The 17964-nt window shown below is 35.0% G+C and overlaps 3 protein-coding genes across 5 annotated transcripts; 1 reads left to right on the forward strand and 2 right to left on the reverse strand.

Moving 5' to 3' along the window:
- Window positions 1–45: 45 nt before the first annotated feature.
- On the reverse strand, window positions 46–7430 carry LOC110429098 (transcriptional corepressor LEUNIG_HOMOLOG-like). 2 transcript variants are annotated; one of them, XM_021444985.2, is made up of 19 exons: window positions 7180–7430; window positions 7020–7076; window positions 6706–6746; window positions 6469–6566; window positions 6094–6203; window positions 5701–5993; window positions 5517–5592; window positions 5270–5381; window positions 4604–4653; window positions 4240–4506; window positions 3631–3717; window positions 3214–3432; window positions 2746–2878; window positions 2545–2654; window positions 1922–2071; window positions 1571–1726; window positions 1330–1446; window positions 992–1189; window positions 46–592 (listed from the first exon to the last, which is right to left on the reverse strand). In XM_021444985.2, the coding sequence occupies exons 3-19, from the start codon at window positions 6735–6737 to the stop codon at window positions 449–451; spliced, it is 2352 nt and encodes a 783-aa protein (XP_021300660.1). In that variant the 5' UTR covers window positions 6738–6746; window positions 7020–7076; window positions 7180–7430; the 3' UTR covers window positions 46–448. The 2 variants fall into 2 exon arrangements, with proteins under 2 accessions (XP_021300660.1, XP_021300658.1); XM_021444983.2 differs by having other exon boundaries at window positions 7020–7086.
- A 2234-nt stretch (window positions 7431–9664) lies between these two features.
- Window positions 9665–13369, forward strand: LOC110408793 (PPPDE putative thiol peptidase family protein). The gene is made up of 5 exons (XM_021417880.2): window positions 9665–9816; window positions 10377–10459; window positions 10631–10728; window positions 11892–12208; window positions 12708–13369. Exons 2-5 carry the CDS (start codon window positions 10451–10453, stop codon window positions 13106–13108), a joined length of 825 nt encoding a protein of 274 aa, XP_021273555.1. The 5' UTR covers window positions 9665–9816; window positions 10377–10450; the 3' UTR covers window positions 13109–13369.
- A 380-nt stretch (window positions 13370–13749) lies between these two features.
- LOC110408792 (EamA-like transporter family) lies at window positions 13750–17614 on the reverse strand. Of its 2 annotated transcripts, none has more exons than XM_021417877.2 (4): window positions 17530–17614; window positions 16487–17230; window positions 15964–16390; window positions 13750–14295 (listed from the first exon to the last, which is right to left on the reverse strand). In XM_021417877.2, the coding sequence occupies exons 2-4, from the start codon at window positions 17069–17071 to the stop codon at window positions 13979–13981; spliced, it is 1329 nt and encodes a 442-aa protein (XP_021273552.1). In that variant the 5' UTR covers window positions 17072–17230; window positions 17530–17614; the 3' UTR covers window positions 13750–13978. The 2 variants fall into 2 exon arrangements, with proteins under 2 accessions (XP_021273552.1, XP_021273553.1); XM_021417878.2 differs by having other exon boundaries at window positions 16487–16887; window positions 17530–17596.
- Window positions 17615–17964: the final 350 nt, after the last annotated feature.

A 17964-nucleotide genomic window follows, 5' to 3' on the forward strand; every position in this document is an offset into this window, starting at 1 on the left:
CTTTGAAGGGTCGGGATTGGTTTAAAATTGGCTACACAATTTGGCTGGAATTTCATCTGTATTTCACACATCGTCTTGACTGTGACCTGCTACTTACAATCGCACCACCAACTCAATAACATTTTAATAATTGGGAAATCAGTCCTTTTATCAGTAATGGAAAAACATCGAGGTACCTTACGTAGAATACTGACAAAAGGATCTGACCATGGTGTTATGAATAGGAATATTATGCTACCATTCTCACCCTAAGCCCACAAGCTAAACTCACCAAGAATACGCAAAATAAATTACACACTTTATGTATTTATTTATACAGCTACAACTGAAACACAGCTTCCACGCTTCGTAATTACCATTTTGACCTTACTTTCTTCCCCAATTTCCGTGGGACCGGAAGCAGTGCTTTTTGCTCCCAAGGTATTCCATTTTATCACGTTTCTAAGGTTTATTTCCATAGCTTAACAGAGCTGTCATGACTTGCCGATGCAACCATTCCTGTGACAGGCGACTGCGCCAACGCTGAAACTATGTTCTCATGAGCTGGAATTGTCATGCTCTTATTCTCGGCCATGTTCCAGAGCTCCAAGGACTGCACCCATTGGTCAAAAGAGGGAGACATTAGCTAAAGATGAAGCCAGTAAGAAATTCTCTATGCAACAATAAGTATGAAAGCAACTTCAACTTTGTGCATGCTATTCAAATATCATTGGTATCAAGTCCATAAACTTAAGTCATCCAAAACTTGACATAAACTAGAAATGTAATCAATGGGTGAATTTCATACATAAACTAAGGACTGGTAAAAAATATCTAGAGGTAGCTATGTGGATTTGAATCTAGATTAACGTTTGAAAATAAAGCAAAATAAGTTTCCCGTTAGAGACCACTCACTCACTAAGAAAGCTTTCATGTTATGGTCATTACACAACTCTCAAAACAAACCTCCATAAAAAGAAACAGAAACCATTGATAGAGCACAAAGAATTACCGAAATTCCTCCAATCACCAGAAGAGTTGAATAACTTGGATGAAAAACACAAGAGTGGAACTGGTTCCCACCAGAACTGAGTTCTTGAATGCACTCCCCTGAAGCCACTGACCATACTTTTACCAAGCTGTGACTCACAGATGCCAAATAATCTCCATTCGCATCCCAGCATATATAGTTTACCATCTCTGAATGCCCCTGTGGAAAGAAAGGGGAAAGAAGGAAAAAGAGATGTATTACTGTAGCTGTTAATTATGATGAAGCCTTTGTTTTAGATTTCTTTATCACATCTAAGCATTTCAAGAGAGGAAGAAAGTATGATCTTAAACAAGCAATACCTGAAACGATAATGTTTGCCTATCAGATTCAACATCAAAGATAGACACTACTTTATCTGACACTGCAGCTAGCAAATGTCCAATTCTTGGTTGAAATCTCACTTGGGCTGTACCTCCCTGCATCAGGAATTAAAGATAAATAGTGACACAAAAAAACAAAGACTAGATAAATAAACAAAACCTAATGCACCTTAATTGTCTCAAATTTGAAAGATTAGACAGGAAATGTAGAGTTTCTAACCTTGGTCATGCGTGTGCATAAGAATGTATTAAGATTCCAATAGCGAATTTCGTTGTCATTATCACAAAAGCAAAACAGGTCAGTCTTCTTCGGGTGGAAATCAAGGGACATCACAGGTGAAGTGTGGCCATTGTATGCTTGCACACAAAAGCTTGGCTGTAACAATGAACTTGTCAACCAGAGCAGCATAGAAAGAATTCACACACACTTCACAAAGAAAGTCTTTCACAATGCCAGAAAACCAACAGAGTAAAAAGAAGGTATCAGAATAGCAAAAGTCATTATTGAAAATATCTACAAAAAGCCTGAGTTAGATCCATGGTTTAAGCAGAAAAGAGGAAAGATGATTACATTGGCTGCATCCCATAATCGCACAGATTTATCAACAGAAGCTGTTGCCAACTGAGATGAATTTGGCCTAAAGCGTACATCTGTAATAATCAATTTGTGTTCTTCTGGAGTACTCTCTGTTTGCAGGGTATCCATATTCCAAAGAACCACCTAAAGAAGAAAGAAATGCATGTCACCCCAACACCTTTCTTGTAAGTACTTATTATTACATCAACCTCTGGTTCTTATACATAAGCTACCAGTAGAATAAATTAACCAGATAGTGGAGATTCCCAAGCCAGCTTACAAATTCTCTACAAGAACAATAACTTTTCTCTCATCCAACTCCCTTCTCTTTTGGATAAGTTTCTATTAAGTCAACACTATTCGGAAAATTTTTTGCCATAAGGCCTAATCAGGTTCATCCCATATCTATTTACCAAGTATCCTCAATTTTGCGGCATTTTGAGCCCACCCACACATGATAAAGTTCATTCCCATTGCTTTAACACTTAGTGGATTTTCAAAGAATATATGAGGTGAAGGACTCTAGTTCTCATTTGTTATTCACTTGAAGCAAGTTATATTTATAACTTAACACGAAGGGTAAAAAGTTGGAAAATGAAAAGAAGTGTTGCAAGCACCTTCTTGTCATGCCCAGCACTAGCCAGCAACTTCCCATCAGAAGAAAAATGACAGCAAGTAACTTTGCTATTTCTGGTCTGTATACAACCAAACTCAGCAAAAGTAAAGCCTGACATGGAGAATTTGAGGTCAGCATAGAAAAAGCCAAATGCAACAATTGTTGGAAAATAGTGTATAGACAGAAGATATATAAGACTTACCTTTAGCAGACTCCTTTTGGTGCTCACTAGGACTTTGTTTAACAGTTCCATAGATGTCCCTTCCATCACCTCCATCATGTGAAAGTAGTGTCTCCATATTTTCATCCAATGGATCAAACCTGTCTATGTCTTCCTGCATAAATAATGATGCATTAATTTCAGCATTTTTTAACTTGTACAAGAGAACAAGTGTTCAACAAATACATATTGATACAACTATTAGCTCAACTTAACAAATAAGTCTATCAGCTGCATCACTTCACTAGCCAATAAGATTTCATGTCTGAGCTGAAAGGTAAAGTTACCACACGGAGTTTGGTCAAATGATACATCTCATCTCATAGATTGCTAGAAAAAATATAGATGATAACATTGGTGAAGCATGTGAATGCTTCTGTGGGTAAATAAAAATAGATACACTTCCAACGCAGGCTTTAAAAGTCATTTCAAAGTTTGTAGATGGCCTACCAACATATTGGAAGATGATGTAAGACCAGCTGTTGCATCTGCACCATATATCATGCTTTTAGAAACACTATTAACATGCTGCAAACTGGTTGCAGTAGTTATTGCATCACCAGGTGTGTGAGTTGACGGTGGTGAATTTGGTGAAGGGCCAACTGTGTTTCCTGTGCCAGTGCTGTTAGCTGCTCCAGAAGAAGAGTGTTGTTTCCTTTTTCTGTTATTCTGCAACATAATGAAAAGTCATGGAATGTGAATTAGTTTAACTAGAAGTTAAAAAAAGAAAAAATAAGAAAAATCCATTTATAAAAGCATAGTTAATTGGGAGTCATATTGTAGTTGCTAAAAGAATTTTTCTTGTAAAGTAGCTCACAATTTAGCTCATGAATGAGATCCTTCAATTAATGCTCATTGAAGTACAACCTGTAGCACTTGCTGCGACTGCTGCTGCTGCTGTTGCAATTGGTCCTGTTGTTGAGAGGAAGAATGTGACATTTGACCCATCTTCATCTGTTAAGAACCCAGCAAAACTATCAGACACAAGGCATTTGCAAATACTGCATATTAACAGATAAGTACCTCCACAAAACAGCAGAATATAAAGCAATGCCAACAAAGAGAGTTACAAATATCAATGTCTATATAGAATTCGTAAGACACATAACCCAATAATTCAGAGCTGCGTTTAAAGAAAGCATATCAGTCCATACACCAAAATACACTACAAGTTACTGTGCACTTACAAACATGTAGTTCATGCATTCTATCAACAGACTAATAGGGTGCATTCATACATTAATGATACACATTTTATTTATATCTCACATCCCATGTTCTTTCTCTGGTCCACTGTCTCCCCGCTTTCACACACAACTTAGAGATATTGAATATGCTATGATCCTTATTCTATTTAATTTTCTTCTTTAAAAAACAAAAACTGACTTTCAATCATATGACATAGCTTCTCTATCTCTGGAAATAGTGAACCTTGATTTCATTAGTAGCATTCTCATATCAAGAATAAATTTAAACCTTTGGAGAACTTGATTGCACAGGGGAGCATATGGATCCATCGTTTCTACCAGATTGACCATCTTTTGCATTCAAGTTACCCCTAGACAATTGACCAAACCTACGAGGATCAGTGTCCCCAAAGTTTGTTGAATTTCCAAGGTTGCCTTGTAACTGAGCTTGTGCCAACATGTGCTGTTGTTGTGATGCCAAAAGGATTTGATTTTGAGTCTGCAGATTAGGCTTCTGCATTTGTAAACCCAAACTTGGCCGTAACTGATCAATTCCCTGTACGATTTAGCAAAATCCAATTGAGTTTGAAGTACCTATGAACTGCATAAAACGAACAGAACAACAAGGACACAAACAGGTGAGTGAAACTTACAGTTAGAGGCCAACCCCTTAAGGGGAGACCTGAGACACCCTGATTCAGCCCTGAGGGCAGACAGTTGAGGTAAACAGGTTAAAAGCAGTAAAAAGTTGAGAACAATGCTTTAGCAGATCCAAAATATTAAGTAATACTATAAAGGCCCTATGGGAAAAATGAAAATCCAATTACTAGAACATTTTTGTCTCAAATTTGCAGCAATGTTCAACCATCTTAATCTTATGATTCTTATCTTTCTTGTATACCAGACATTGGTTGTAGCATCTTCATCTCAGCTATACTGGTTGTCATATTATTCAGATACTTAGCTTCCCAACATTCAATCCCAGCTTTGCTGATCTAACATTCTGAATTGCAACTAATGTAACCTTTCCGGATTAAATCATTTAGGTAATGTTTATTAAACTTTTCAGAGAAAGAAACTAAAGTGACCTCAATTTCCCCCTGTAAAATCCGGCAATGAATATAACAGGTACGATGCCTTCTTCTGACAATAAGCAAGCTTATAAGAGGAACAGGACAGCCAATTTAAAATCTAGCATCTAATCTATGTTTATCATACTAAAAACTGAAGAAAAAGAAAAAGTAGTATGTCATCAATATAAAAAGATGAAACTACATTGTCAAAATTTCTTTTGCATTAGAAAAGTGAGGTAATGTTACCAGCACCACCAAGTCCAGATTTAGGTTGTAAAATTGCTGGCCCATAGATGGATGAGGGATCCATAGGTAAGCTTTTTTGACTTCCACCCAAATTAACTTCACTTTTGATATCCTATACAAATCCAAATATTGTATAGTTTAAATATAGAGGAATTAATGATAAATGGAAGACTAAGAGAAGAAAAAGAAGAAGATACAAATAACATTAACTATAAATGAATGCAAAGAAGATAATCTGGGCAGTTACGGTGCTCAGCGGTGTTCGTGACTGGATTTGTTGCAAGGCTGCTGACATATTTCCAGGGCTACCTTGTACCAGCTGGCTGTATATACAAAATGTGCCATATAAAATATGAGAGATTCAGTCCAAATTAGAACATAGAGTGGTAAACTAGGAACGAAAGTGCGCAAGAGGATTAAATTAATCATACCCTTGATGATTGGCCTGTGTTTTCAGTAGGGCCATCCTATTGGCATCAATCAGCGCTGATGATGTCTCTGAATCCACAGAATGAGTGTGTTTCACACTTTCTTCATACATTTTCATGGCCAATACACTGGTTGATGGCTGTCCCATCATTCCTTCAGAGTTCATAGCATTTACAGAACCACCGAGAGCAGGATGATTCGAGTCCCTTCGCTGCAACTGCACATTGCGGTGCTGCATTAGTTGCAGCTGCTGCATTTGTAGTTGCTGTTGTTCTCTTGCTTTAATTTGTTGTGCCTGTTTTTCACCAAAAAAAAAAAAACAGAGATGACATAATGAGATAAAGGAACCCAGGTTGAAAGTAAATGCAAGTATAGTTATAACAAAATAGAGGCACCTCTATGTAAGCTGCAGCAGCCTCAGAATGTTTCTCATTTGTCCTTGCAATAAATATGTCCCAAAAGACAGACCACCACTCAAAAAGAAATCCTCCTGGCGCATCAATTGCTGCAGAAACAATTCACATCTTAGGACAAAGCTTACAATACATGGAAATAGCAAATACTCCTATAGATTTAGATGAAAAGATAGAATAGTAACAGAAGAACAAGCATAGACTAAATGGTTTAATTTTTTTTTTTTTGAAAAGCCACTAAATGGTTTAATAAGGCATGCATCATCAAACTATTGTCAAGAACAGAATTAGCTAACAATTCAAACAATTCTGCTTACAGTTTGATATATACTAAACGAATTAGATTGCAAACATTACCTACTGGATCTGTTGCAACCTTTCCTTCAGTCATAAAAGCTTTCGCAGAAGCATGCAACTTTCTTTTCAACAAATAGTCATGAATATAAACATCAAGCCTGTAGCATGAGCCAAAAAACAAATAAATAATAACTACTTGAAGCTACTGAAAGACAGTGAACAAGTTCAAAATTTGTTAATCTAATAATCACTTCAAAAGACAAAAGCTGTAACTATAAATTTTACAACTATTCTTACATCTTATCAGCTTCCCAATTACTCTGCGCCATTTTATTTTTCTGCAAAGAGAAAAAACAAAAACAAGAACTCCATTGCCTTAGATCTTTCCTTAATAGGTACTTTGAAAGAAACACAAATTAAGTAAGATATTAGAAAAGAATTTAAAACATTCAGCTTGCATTTATTCAAACTGAAACTGATTTTTTACATTCTCTTCAAAATAACAGCCAAAAACCTTTTTCTTATCTTTCCCTCAAGCTTTCTCAGCAACCAAACAAACCGAAACAGAAAATTCAATAACGTAATTAACAGTTAAGCTAAGAAATCATTACCAGTGAACTGGATCACTGCTTAAACAACCTTTCAACAAGATCTCCACTTCGCAAACACTAATTCAATCTAAAAAAATTAAAAGAGGCAACTAATTTCGCAAAACCAAAGATCAAAAACAGAATAAAAAAATTTTGAGATCGTTATTTTATGAAAACTGACAGAATTATGCAGAGCTCAAAGTGATCTGTAACTGAAACCATATAGACATATACAAGCTTGAGGAGTTCGTCAATTCTCTGAATTATTTCAGCTGAAGAAAAGAATTAATTTATTTCTTCAAAAAAACTGTGAATGATTCTTTTGAGTGTAACTGAAGTAGAACAGCTCGAACTTTAACAGTAGAGGAGAAAGAGAAAAGAAGAGGTTTTTTTTTTTTTCACAATCAGATATTTAGTGAGAGAAAATATTGTAAATAAAAAGAAAAGCTTAGTCTGAAGAAACTTAACCTCCGGCTCGGATACAGATTCTGTTTCCTTTTATTTTGTGTTTGGTTTGGAATTTGGTTCGACGTGAAAAGTAACCGACCTTTGGTTGCTTCGGGTGGGCCAAGTCGGTCCCGGGGTTGATGCCTGGTTATGTGTCGAGCAAGTTTAGTTGTCAGAGAAGAGGTTTTTTATGGTGCACGCGCGTGTTTGGCAAATGATATAGACTTGAGTAGCGAAGGTGTTAGAGGTTTAATGAGTGGCATTGGGGATGTAAATTTGGGATGGTTTGCCGGGGTTTTTGTGTCATGGGGATGAAGTATGAATTCACGTAACGCTCAAGAGGTGTCGGGATCCCGAGCTACAAGATGGAGGCCACACAATTGCCACGAGTTACAACTATTTTTTTTGCTTTCTATTTTCTAACACAGTCATTTCATGTCTGTCTCATCAATAATGGAGTCAGAGTTTCGTGTTTGGACGCTGGAAATAGGTATAAAATAGTTATATTAAAAATTTAATATTTAATAAAAATATAAAAAATTTAAAACAATTTATATAAAAATTATATAAATAATTTTAATTACATGTTAAATATAAAAATAAAAATATTTTTTTAATAATTCTTAAATGTAGAGTATGGGTATTTTTAATTAAACTGACGATCTTTTACATAATTAAAAATACCTATCATTAAATCAATATCAAATTTTTAAATAATTTTTTTAATAAGAATAATCAATGAAATTTAAAAAAATTCATCAGATATTTTATTACGAGTCTTATTATGAACAAATTTTATAATAAAAAATACATACTTTAATGTTGTAAAAATTGAAAGAGTGAAAACAAACTAAATCAATCTGTGAGTAAAAAAATAAACTTTTGGTATTTTTATTTTCTTCAACATTTAACATTATTCAGAAAGTGTAAATATACTTTTTCAAAACTTAATTATAAAAAATATTAAGCTTCAATAAATTCAATTGATAGCTTAAATATATTTTATAATGTTTAATCAAGTCATCAAGATAATATTTAACATCAAATGATTCGAAATCATTTTGAAGATTCAAAGATATGTAAAAAATGAACGATTTCACTATATTTTTAATAAATTTAAAATTTAATTCTTATAAGAGTGAATCAATAGCAATCAAAAACAAATCATCTGGATAATAATGCTCAATTGTGATATGTTATTAAATTATTGTAAAAATAAAATTTTAAATTTTTAAAAAATAAAAATATATTATAAAAATTTTAAAATTTTTAAAAAATAAAAATATGTTTTAAAATTCTTTAAATTTTTAGAGGGACGGCCACTGGTAGCCCTCTCTCTTCCCCTCTGCACCTCGCCCAACCTTTGTTGGATTCGAAGTAATGCTATATTTAGTTGATGTTTTTTATTTATTTAATAATAATAATAATAATAATGATAATGATAATTATATCATTAGAGAAGACAAGAAAAAAATTTAAAGGACATTTATTTCATTAACGAATGAACATGCAATTTATGCTTTCACATGAATTATTTTTTTAATACATATATGTGTATGGATGAATGATGTAAGTAACAGTTTTGAATATATTTTAATAAAATGTAAAAAATATTTTAAAAAAAGAAAAATAAAGAGTTGTGATTAAAACATTATTTATCAGTTAAGTATTTCACGAATGGTAATAAGACATTAAGTTGAATGTTTTTGAATTTTAATCTTTTTATTATATCTTTAAAATAAAATAAACATTTATTTGATTTTAAGACAGTTGTTTTAATTTACAAGTTACTTTTGATGAATGATTGAAATTAAACTTAGTACATTGCAATAAGATCAAATTTATTGAACTTTATGTGAAATTTACCTTGGTTTTAACGCTTTTCCGAATTTCACTAAATTTGTAGAAAAATTGAAATTTCTAAATCTGGAAACATAATGGTTGCATGGCATGCGTCTTAAATACCAACATTTTAGCATTAAAAAAAGAAAAAACAAATACAGTTTTTTTTTAAAGGACAAAAGAAAAGCACTCGGAAAGCAAACGCAAGATCGCTCGTTCGCGCGCCCTGTACACAGCGTTGACACCTCACGCCGGAGACGAGTTTGTTTTTGCCACGTATGTCCGTCACTGTCTCGAAAACAGTAAAAAACACGTGGCAAAAAAGGAGTGGATGGTAAGTTCTAGAAGGTCATAGAAGACCGGGAATCCAACCTCCAAAGTCGTCGTAGACAATTTCGGGCCCCTCAAACCGAAAAACTATAAAAGCAGAGGTAAATCTACATCCAGTTCCCGGTTTCACGCAACGGGGAAAAAAAAAAAAGGAAAGCCAAGGGATCAAAACTTTCGCGATTTCGCTCTTTCCTCTCAGGTACGTTTCTCTCCCTCTTCGTACAGTTCCATTGCGCAAAAGTTTTGAAATCTCAATCCCCTTTATTGATTGTGTTTTTGGTTGAAATTTGAAGAATTTTGAATGTATTTTTGGTTTTGTTCGATACGATTTTGTTGCGCTTCAGATTTGCGTGTTTGGCAGTGGAGCGGTAAATGTCAACTTCGTTTTCTAATTTCGTGATTTGTAATGAGGGACGTCGTGAGGAATTGACAATTGTTGAGTCAATGAATTATCTTGGGTGAAAAGCTAGGGATTTTAATTTGATATGTATGATTATCTGGATAGTTAGCTATTTTCAGGTTTAAAAATTTGAGTTTTTTTTTTTTTTTTTGGAAAAGTAAATATTGGATATTCTCCATTGTCTAACACGAACGAATGTGCTGAAATCTGGTTAAAAATGCATCAAGTTATGACATGTATGGAAAGCCTTGAGAAAAGCGTGAAATATTTGTCTCTTTTTTGACAGAATATATTGTTTTAATAGGAAAAATTATGTGTACATTGGTCTTATTGGTCTGTTGCGATTTCTGTTTTGACAGGTTGTCTTTGTCAGTTCTATTAGAGGTTGGAATAATACTTTCTAGCAAGAGCTCTTTTATATTGAACTGCAGGGATGGCTGAGGTATGGAATCCTCCTCGAATATTTCAACTCCGTTTAATTGTTTCCTTTGCTCTGTAATATTTGCTTTGCCTATCTGCATCTGTTTCTATAGAGTGCTTTGCGGGGACTTTATTTTATGATAAAGGGTTTATGAAAGTCAATGAACTAATAATTACTTTGGATTGGTGACAGGAGGGTCACAAGGTTACCTTGTATGTGTATGACTTGAGCCAAGGACTAGCTCGGCAGCTTTCAATGACCTTCTTAGGGAAGGTTATTGAGGGAATATGGTAAGCATTTAGTTTGAGGGGGGAAAGATGGTAGTATCTAGATGTGAGAGATTTTCTTTGAAGCCTAACATTTTCTTAAGCATGTTTTTTGTCATGCATCTGACATTTTAGCTCACAAATGGTTATACATTGTATTCCACTTCTGAAAGAAATTGTGTATTCAGGCCTTATAAAACTTGTTATGCATGTACAATGAAGGAAACATAGCAAATTATGTTGTCTTGGTGCACGGAAGTTTTGTTTTATTATAATGAACTGTACACTGCAAAACATACCCCCCACTTCAATAAATGAGTGAATAACTCTACAAATTAAAGGATTTAGTAAATAAACAAATTGAACATCCCTTGGCAGGTACAGATAAGAAGCATATATTGTCACATGTAATCTAGTGAACAACTTAAATCGATAAACTAATTGCTAATTCAGGAAGAAACATACAAATCAAAGGATTTAGTGAATAAACAGATAGATTATCCATCAGCAGGCACAGTTAAGAAGCATTTATTGCTCAGTGTAAACTAATGAACAACTTAAATCAATAAACTGATTGCTAATACAGGAAGAAACATACAAATTAAAGGATTTAGTGAATAAACAGTTAGAACATCCATCAGCAGATACAGTTAAACGGCATATATTGGAAAGTGTCAACTAGTGAACAACTTAAACCAATAAGCTAGTTGCTAATACCGGAAGAAACATATTTCTTGTACTATTTGTCAAATTTTGGAAGAAATTTCTTTTATTATTGTTTGGAGTTGGTAGATAGTTTTGTACTTTCCCAGTGGTTTTTATCTTTTTGAGTCAGGCACTTGTAAGCTACGTCTGATTTTGAATTGTAATCTGTTGCATCTTTCTTTCAATACTGGGATATATTGGGCTTGTTAGTTTTTATGTTGAACTGCATCAATGGATTGAATGTTAGTTTTTTGTTTGAGGTTTTTCTCACCTATGGTATGTTAACATAAGCCAGGCTTGAAAGTTTATTTATCAATGGATGTCCATTCCCCCCTCCCCCCCAACTTTCTTTAATTGAAGTGGTACTTCTCTTTGTCACATAAGATGTTCTACCCCCACTTCCATTGTAATAGAAGGCTTTCACAGATGCACTGCTTGATATGCTCAACTTCTTAGCTTATTCATCTATGTTTGCTTGACAGGCACACTGGAGTTGTGGTTTATGGTAATGAATACTATTTTGGTGGAGGAATCCAGCAGGCTCCTCTGGGGACGACACCATATGGGAAACCGATCAGAGTGATCGATTTAGGTGTCACTCATGTGCCTAAAGATGTCTTTGAGATGTATTTGCAGGAGATTAGTCCCCGTTACACAGCTGAGACCTACAGTTTACTTACTCACAATTGCAACAACTTCAGCAATGAGGTTGCCCAATTTCTAGTGGGTTCTAACATTCCAGACTATATTTTGCAGCTTCCTAATGAAGTTATGAGTAGTCCAATGGGTGCACTTTTAAGTAAGTTATATCTGCCCTAAATTTTTTCTTCAATTTATTGCAGTTCTTTGATGGGTCCAGAGGCATATATGATGCAGAGACAGCTTTTTTAACATTTTTCATTCTAATTGTGGTAGATCATTGTTGATTAGTACTTTTTCTAATGTGAGATTGGCTTAGCTAGTCCTTTCCATCCAATATGATGATTTATGATATTGTTAAGAGAAACTTTCTTCTTATCTTACATGAATAACACTAAAATAGCATGCTTGATGAATGTGCTCCATCGGCTATTTGGCAGAAAGGGGGAAAAACAGCCTCTTTTTTTTTTTTTTCATTTTTTGTGTCCTTTTCTAGATAGAGCGTCTCTTCGGTGACCGGCTGGTTAATTTGAAGTTTTAGGAGCTCTCTTCTTTTTGCTAGAAAAGAGGAATATGTCTGTGTGTCTATAAAAGGTTTCTGTTTCATGCCTATAAAGCTCAGTATGTTGTGTGCTAATATGACAAGTTTGTTTATACAGTGCCCATGATACAGAATTTGGAGACAACTTTGAAGGCTGGTGCTGTTCCTCAAGTTCCTCAATTCAGGCCTTCCGTATCTGCACAGCCATCTCAGCCCTCAACTGTTAAGGTGAACAGTTCCTCTGGTAGTGCTCAGGAAAAGGAGGTTGACAATAAGGTGAGAGCTGAGGTCAAGACATCAGAAAAGACAACAGCAGGGGCACAGGAGAAATCATCAACTAACAGAGCTGCAGCAGACCCTCTTGGGGATGCTAGAGCCAAGGTCCAAGAAGAGATAAGCCGTGAATTTGCTGCAATCATGGCTACTGGAACGTTGCGTGCTAGTGAGGCAGCGGCAGTGGCAACAAGGAAAGTGATGCAGAAATACGGACACTTGAATGTTGCTATGCCGCAGAGTTAGAAACAGGGAAAACAAGAAAAATGATTTTTACAAATCCTGGAATTGGGATGTGGACACTCATTGAAAAAGTGAAATCATTTATCATTGGACTTTTATCTTCATTTTAAAAAGGATTTGAAATTTAACTAATTCAAATCTTTGGAAGGTCTCAAAGACCCAAAATTATCCGCTGGGATTGATGGGATTATTAAGACTATTTACACTGTATTGATGTTTGGAGCAAAGTGAAGGGCATATATGTGTTAGTTACTGCATCCAAAAGCTAGAACCGAGTTGAACAAATAATGCTACTAATAATGAAAGAAAACAAAGCAAATCACATATTTTGTTATATCCATCATAAGATTTAACTTATTAATTGAGATATGATTTTCTGTTAAAAAAAAAATGAGTCTTTATTTTCTTAGTTTAAAAAACCACATATTTTGCCGTGCTAATTGATTTTGATTTTATAATTAAATATTGCACAGCAACTGTGCAAGGTCTAACAATTCTGCGAGGGAATAATTTCCCAACTGTGTGATGATTGTCGTCCATCATTGGCAGGAAATAAAAAATCTCCATAGTCTTGTATTAATGTCTGCTTGAATTTCAACGTGTTTTTTACCTATTTTCCTACTTCAAAACAAGAACATAATTCCTAGCACCATGATGGATTCTCCACGCTGTCTTCCTCTTATAGTCACCAAAGTACACAGTCCAATGAAAAAACCATCAAACAAAGCCCATCAAAGCCAAGGGCCATAATTAATCCCTGATCCTTTTGTATACATTTATTTCAACTTTGCTACTTTGATTAAAAATAAAATATATTCTCAAAAGAATTAACTTACTTGGAACGTGTAGTAACTTTACAGCAGCAGCAACATGTTAGTTAATGGCAACTGTTTCTTGGTTCAGTGATGGGATATGCTCTTCATTAGTTGAACGCACATTTTCATTTTCTAATTCAAGGGTAGCTTCTTTAGACCTGCCAAAAACATCAGAAGGGATGTTGATGCCTGCAAAACCAATCATCACAGCTGCAGCTCCGAGGTAATCCATGACATGCGGAGCATTGCCTATTATCGTATCGACTACCGCTGCTAATGGCACTTGAATAGTCAGACCAGCCGTTGCTACTGTTGTTGTGGTGAGAAGAACAGCTTTTGCCCATAAATAATCACTCAGCACATTGTCCAACAAACCTATGTATGATGAAGGAATAAAAGAATAAGACACACAAGTGGCGTCGAAGTAAAGACAAACAATAAATCCAGTGCTTGTGGTGGAAAGATAGGATTCATCTTCTAGGAGAAAGCATTGCCTGACATAGTGTTCTCTGTACAAAAGATCGACATCATCTAGTCGATGACATTCTTCTATGAGTCTCCTTCGTGAAGGAAATTTCCATTGACTCTTTTATTTTAACTGTAAAAAATTAAAATAGACAGCCTTGCTGAGGTGGCAACATATTATAGTTGCTCCAAACACTATCAGTGATACCTAATTTTCTCCTACATGACGGTGATATTAAAACGTAAATAGTATCACTTTCTTTTTCTTCTTCATTTAATGAAACCTAATCTCGAGAATGAATATTCTCTAGATAAAATCATGTTGACTAAATGTTAAACTTCTTCCCCATCAAGTAAATGAAATGATATAACTCCAATCCAACAAACTGCCACTTATATCTATTGCATAAATGCTGTTGTGTGCAACATCTGCAGTTTCCTCTGATGTGCAGTCATGAATGCTATGTATAGATCACAACATTATGTCAAAGTGTGGATATGGCAAACAACAGTGTTTATGCTTCTCTTTCCAATTATTGCTATTGTATATGATTAAAGACTTGAAGCAACAATTCACTTCAAGTATGTGCAGGAAGAGTCACTTTCCTTTGTTTAGAGATTATCCAACTTATTTCAAAATGGACTTAGGAAAAATTCCTTTCTATCTCCAACATTATTCATGCATTACAGCATTTTTGTGACAATTAGCATCATAGTGTAACTGACAATGAAGACTTCATAGACACAAAACTATAGTATGAACTATTGAAGCCATCATCCACAGATTAGAGGGAAGAGTACTATAGGCAGATTGCTAGATTCTAAACAATCATGCTGCTGGCTATACATTTGATTGGGCAAAGAGTTTCATATCCAATCATTTTCCACACAATTCTGCCATTTACGCACAGCTTTTCATGCAATCAATGCCCCAGGATCCATCAACTCCCACATAATTTTTACCCTAGATCTGATTGTTCTTTAGAGTGTGTGTGTGTGTTTTAAACACTTATCAAAACAGAATATACTTACGACGGATCCCATAAAATTGTCAAGATCAAATTCAAATGATACATTAAATAGATCAGAACAACAGGCAATGTAAAAGAAATGGTAACATACTTCATCTGATGAATTAAAAATTACACGATAACCATGATGGCCAAGTTAAGCCACTTAATTGCTAGTCCTGAAGCTAAATAACAACGTTCTCCTTCTTAATAGCAGTTTGGAAGGGCCAAATCCCTAAAAGGGTTTTCTGAAAAGGAAGGATAATGACAAAATAAATGCTTATTAGAATCATCATGGCTTTCCCAGCCACTGATTTCTACTATATTGGAATTGGGTGTCACTAGTGACACAGCAAATTGTTAAGACACAATCATTCATAAGACTGAATTACATTCTAGTTAATAAACACTACCCTAGAATGTCACTGATATATGCCGATACATGAAGTCATGAACCTTTCATTTTTTAAAAGCCTGACATATTAGGTAACTATAGACAATTATCTCATCATTTCAAGACAAGAAAGCAACTGAAAGTCAAGAAAAATTATATGAATTCAATACAAACCTTTTCCCATAATCAGGCCAAACTGCTTCCAGGATAGTGTGTTGAAAGGCTCTAGCTTGCTGACATTGAGTATAAGAGCGAAAGGAAGGAAAATGAATACGTTGAAAAGCCCTAGAAATCCCAGGAATTGTGCCATGCTGGCACGACCATTCTTTTCATCATCATCAGGCAACTTTTTACGAATAAGTGTAACATAGACAGCATATAGAGCAGCCGAGAGAAGAGCCAGAATGTCTCCAAGAACAGGGTTTGAAACAATTACACTTAAATTCTTGGAGTTACTTGAGTCTCCCAGGCTGACAATAATAGTTCCTGCCATGCAAAGAAGGACACTTACAAGCTTTACCCAAGTGAACTTCTCACCCAAAAATGCTAAAGAGACCAAAAATGTGAAAAGGCTGGAGGCACTGCTTAAGATGGTATTAGACTGCATACACCAAAGGAAAATAACTAATAAGATCAAAATGATGAGACATTTGTAAACCTGAACTAAAGTGATCACTGCAAAAACACGTTTGCTTACCGTAACAGTAGTATACTTTAATGAGAGATTAAAAGTCAGTTGAGCCAGAAACCAAAATGGGCATATTAACAGGCTAACTTTAGCCACTCTAGTGCGTGTCCATCGCCCTTTTGCATCCAAGCCTATGTTAGCCACTTCATCAACTTCACCTTCACCAGGCAAAGTCTTAGTAAGCTCATTAGAACCATAATCCAACTGTGAACCACCCCTTTTCTCATGACTGATTTCTCCCTCTTCCGCAAGTGAGAATTGATTCGATCCATCTGCTTTTGTACCCGAAACACCCTCTCCAAGAAGGATAGCTTTCTCTGATTCTCCCAACTCTCGTAAAGCACAGTTCTTTTTGTTTCTCCAGAACATTAAACTTCCATAAGTATCTTCTATATAACGCCCGATTTCAACTAAGGGAATATAAACAATGAATAATGAATTGCAAATGTATGTTACAAGAAATGGTGAAACACCTGCATCAACAACAGACTGTACCACAAAACTAGCAGCTATCCAGATAGCTGCAACAGCAAATATGTATAGCAAACCTAAACCCCATCTCCAAAGTTTACTTGTCATTTCTTTTGAAGCCATTACTGAATCAAACTAACTCTCAAAATCTCAATCTTTCCAGAAAGATCAAAACAGTACACACCAAACTTCAAATTAAGAATCCCCACAAAGGAGAATGTCTTTTAAATGGAATATCCAAATACCAAAGTCATTACTCACGTCAAAAAATTTGAAGTTCGCCTAAAACATAGACAAGAAAAGAAAAAATAAGCAAACAGTGGAAAAATTGCAACAGAATGAATCCTAAGGTCAGCCTCATGTTAAGGAAAGCAAATTAATAGAGATTCTACAGAGAACCCATTTGCAAGTTCATCAAATAAGGGTAAGTTATTATCGTATCACGCTAGAATATGAGAGATACAGATTAGAACCATACCAATCGTAATCAATCAAAAAAACGAAAAAAAAATTGAAAAACTTTTTAAGTGCAGAACTATGAGAACCATAAGATATAGAAATTTAGCGAATAAATAAATTACCTTCCCCTGAGAATGGACTTGAAATTGAATGTTTATATTGTCACTCACTATCTGAAGGAATTTCTTTTCTTAGTTTGGTTCCGTTTCTGAAAATTTTCTGAGGGAAAGGCAGGTTGTACTGGGCCAAATCTGTAGGCTAGGGCCCAGCTTGTTAGCTCTTTGTGGCCCATATAGATTTTGTCCATTTGTTGGTCTTTGGTTGGTTTGTAGATGTTGGAAACAAATGCTAAAGAGTGAGGCGTGGCCTGCCCCGGTCAACATAATAATTTTCAACGCTACCGAACGATTTGATCACGAAGAAACATTACAATTGATAATAATCACGCAATGAGCAGAAATAATATAAAACATACAGATTTTAGTATTCGACTCATTAGTTAGTATATGATTTTTTTATTTAAAAAATAAAATTCGAACCCTTTTCTCTTAATTTCA

Source organism: Theobroma umbraticum, unplaced genomic scaffold, assembly GCF_002168275.2.
Source record: "Theobroma umbraticum cultivar Fairchild unplaced genomic scaffold, ASM216827v3 scaffold_44.0, whole genome shotgun sequence".
Taxonomy (NCBI): Eukaryota; Viridiplantae; Streptophyta; class Magnoliopsida; order Malvales; family Malvaceae; genus Theobroma; species Theobroma umbraticum.

Excerpts from the sequence above, each read along its gene's own strand:
- LOC110429098 (XM_021444985.2), bottom strand. The coding sequence starts at position 6,737 with ATGGCGCAGAGTAATTGGGAAGCTGATAAGAT. Across the intron at positions 6,204-6,468 it reads GGTTGCAACAGATCCAGTAG|CAATTGATGCGCCAGGAGGA; the intron begins GTAATGTTTGCA and ends TTGTTTCTGCAG. Across the intron at positions 2,655-2,745 it reads CCAAAAGGAGTCTGCTAAAG|GCTTTACTTTTGCTGAGTTT; the intron begins GTAAGTCTTATA and ends TCTCCATGTCAG.
- LOC110408793 (XM_021417880.2), top strand. Across the intron at positions 10,729-11,891 it reads AAGGTTATTGAGGGAATATG|GCACACTGGAGTTGTGGTTT; the intron begins GTAAGCATTTAG and ends TTTGCTTGACAG. Across the intron at positions 12,209-12,707 it reads TCCAATGGGTGCACTTTTAA|TGCCCATGATACAGAATTTG; the intron begins GTAAGTTATATC and ends TTGTTTATACAG.
- LOC110408792 (XM_021417877.2), bottom strand. The coding sequence starts at position 17,071 with ATGGCTTCAAAAGAAATGACAAGTAAACTTTGGAGATGGGGTTTAGGT. Across the intron at positions 16,391-16,486 it reads TAAAGTATACTACTGTTACG|TCTAATACCATCTTAAGCAG; the intron begins GTAAGCAAACGT and ends TGGTGTATGCAG. Across the intron at positions 14,296-15,963 it reads TGGCCTGATTATGGGAAAAG|GTTTGTTGGACAATGTGCTG; the intron begins GTTTGTATTGAA and ends CATCATACATAG.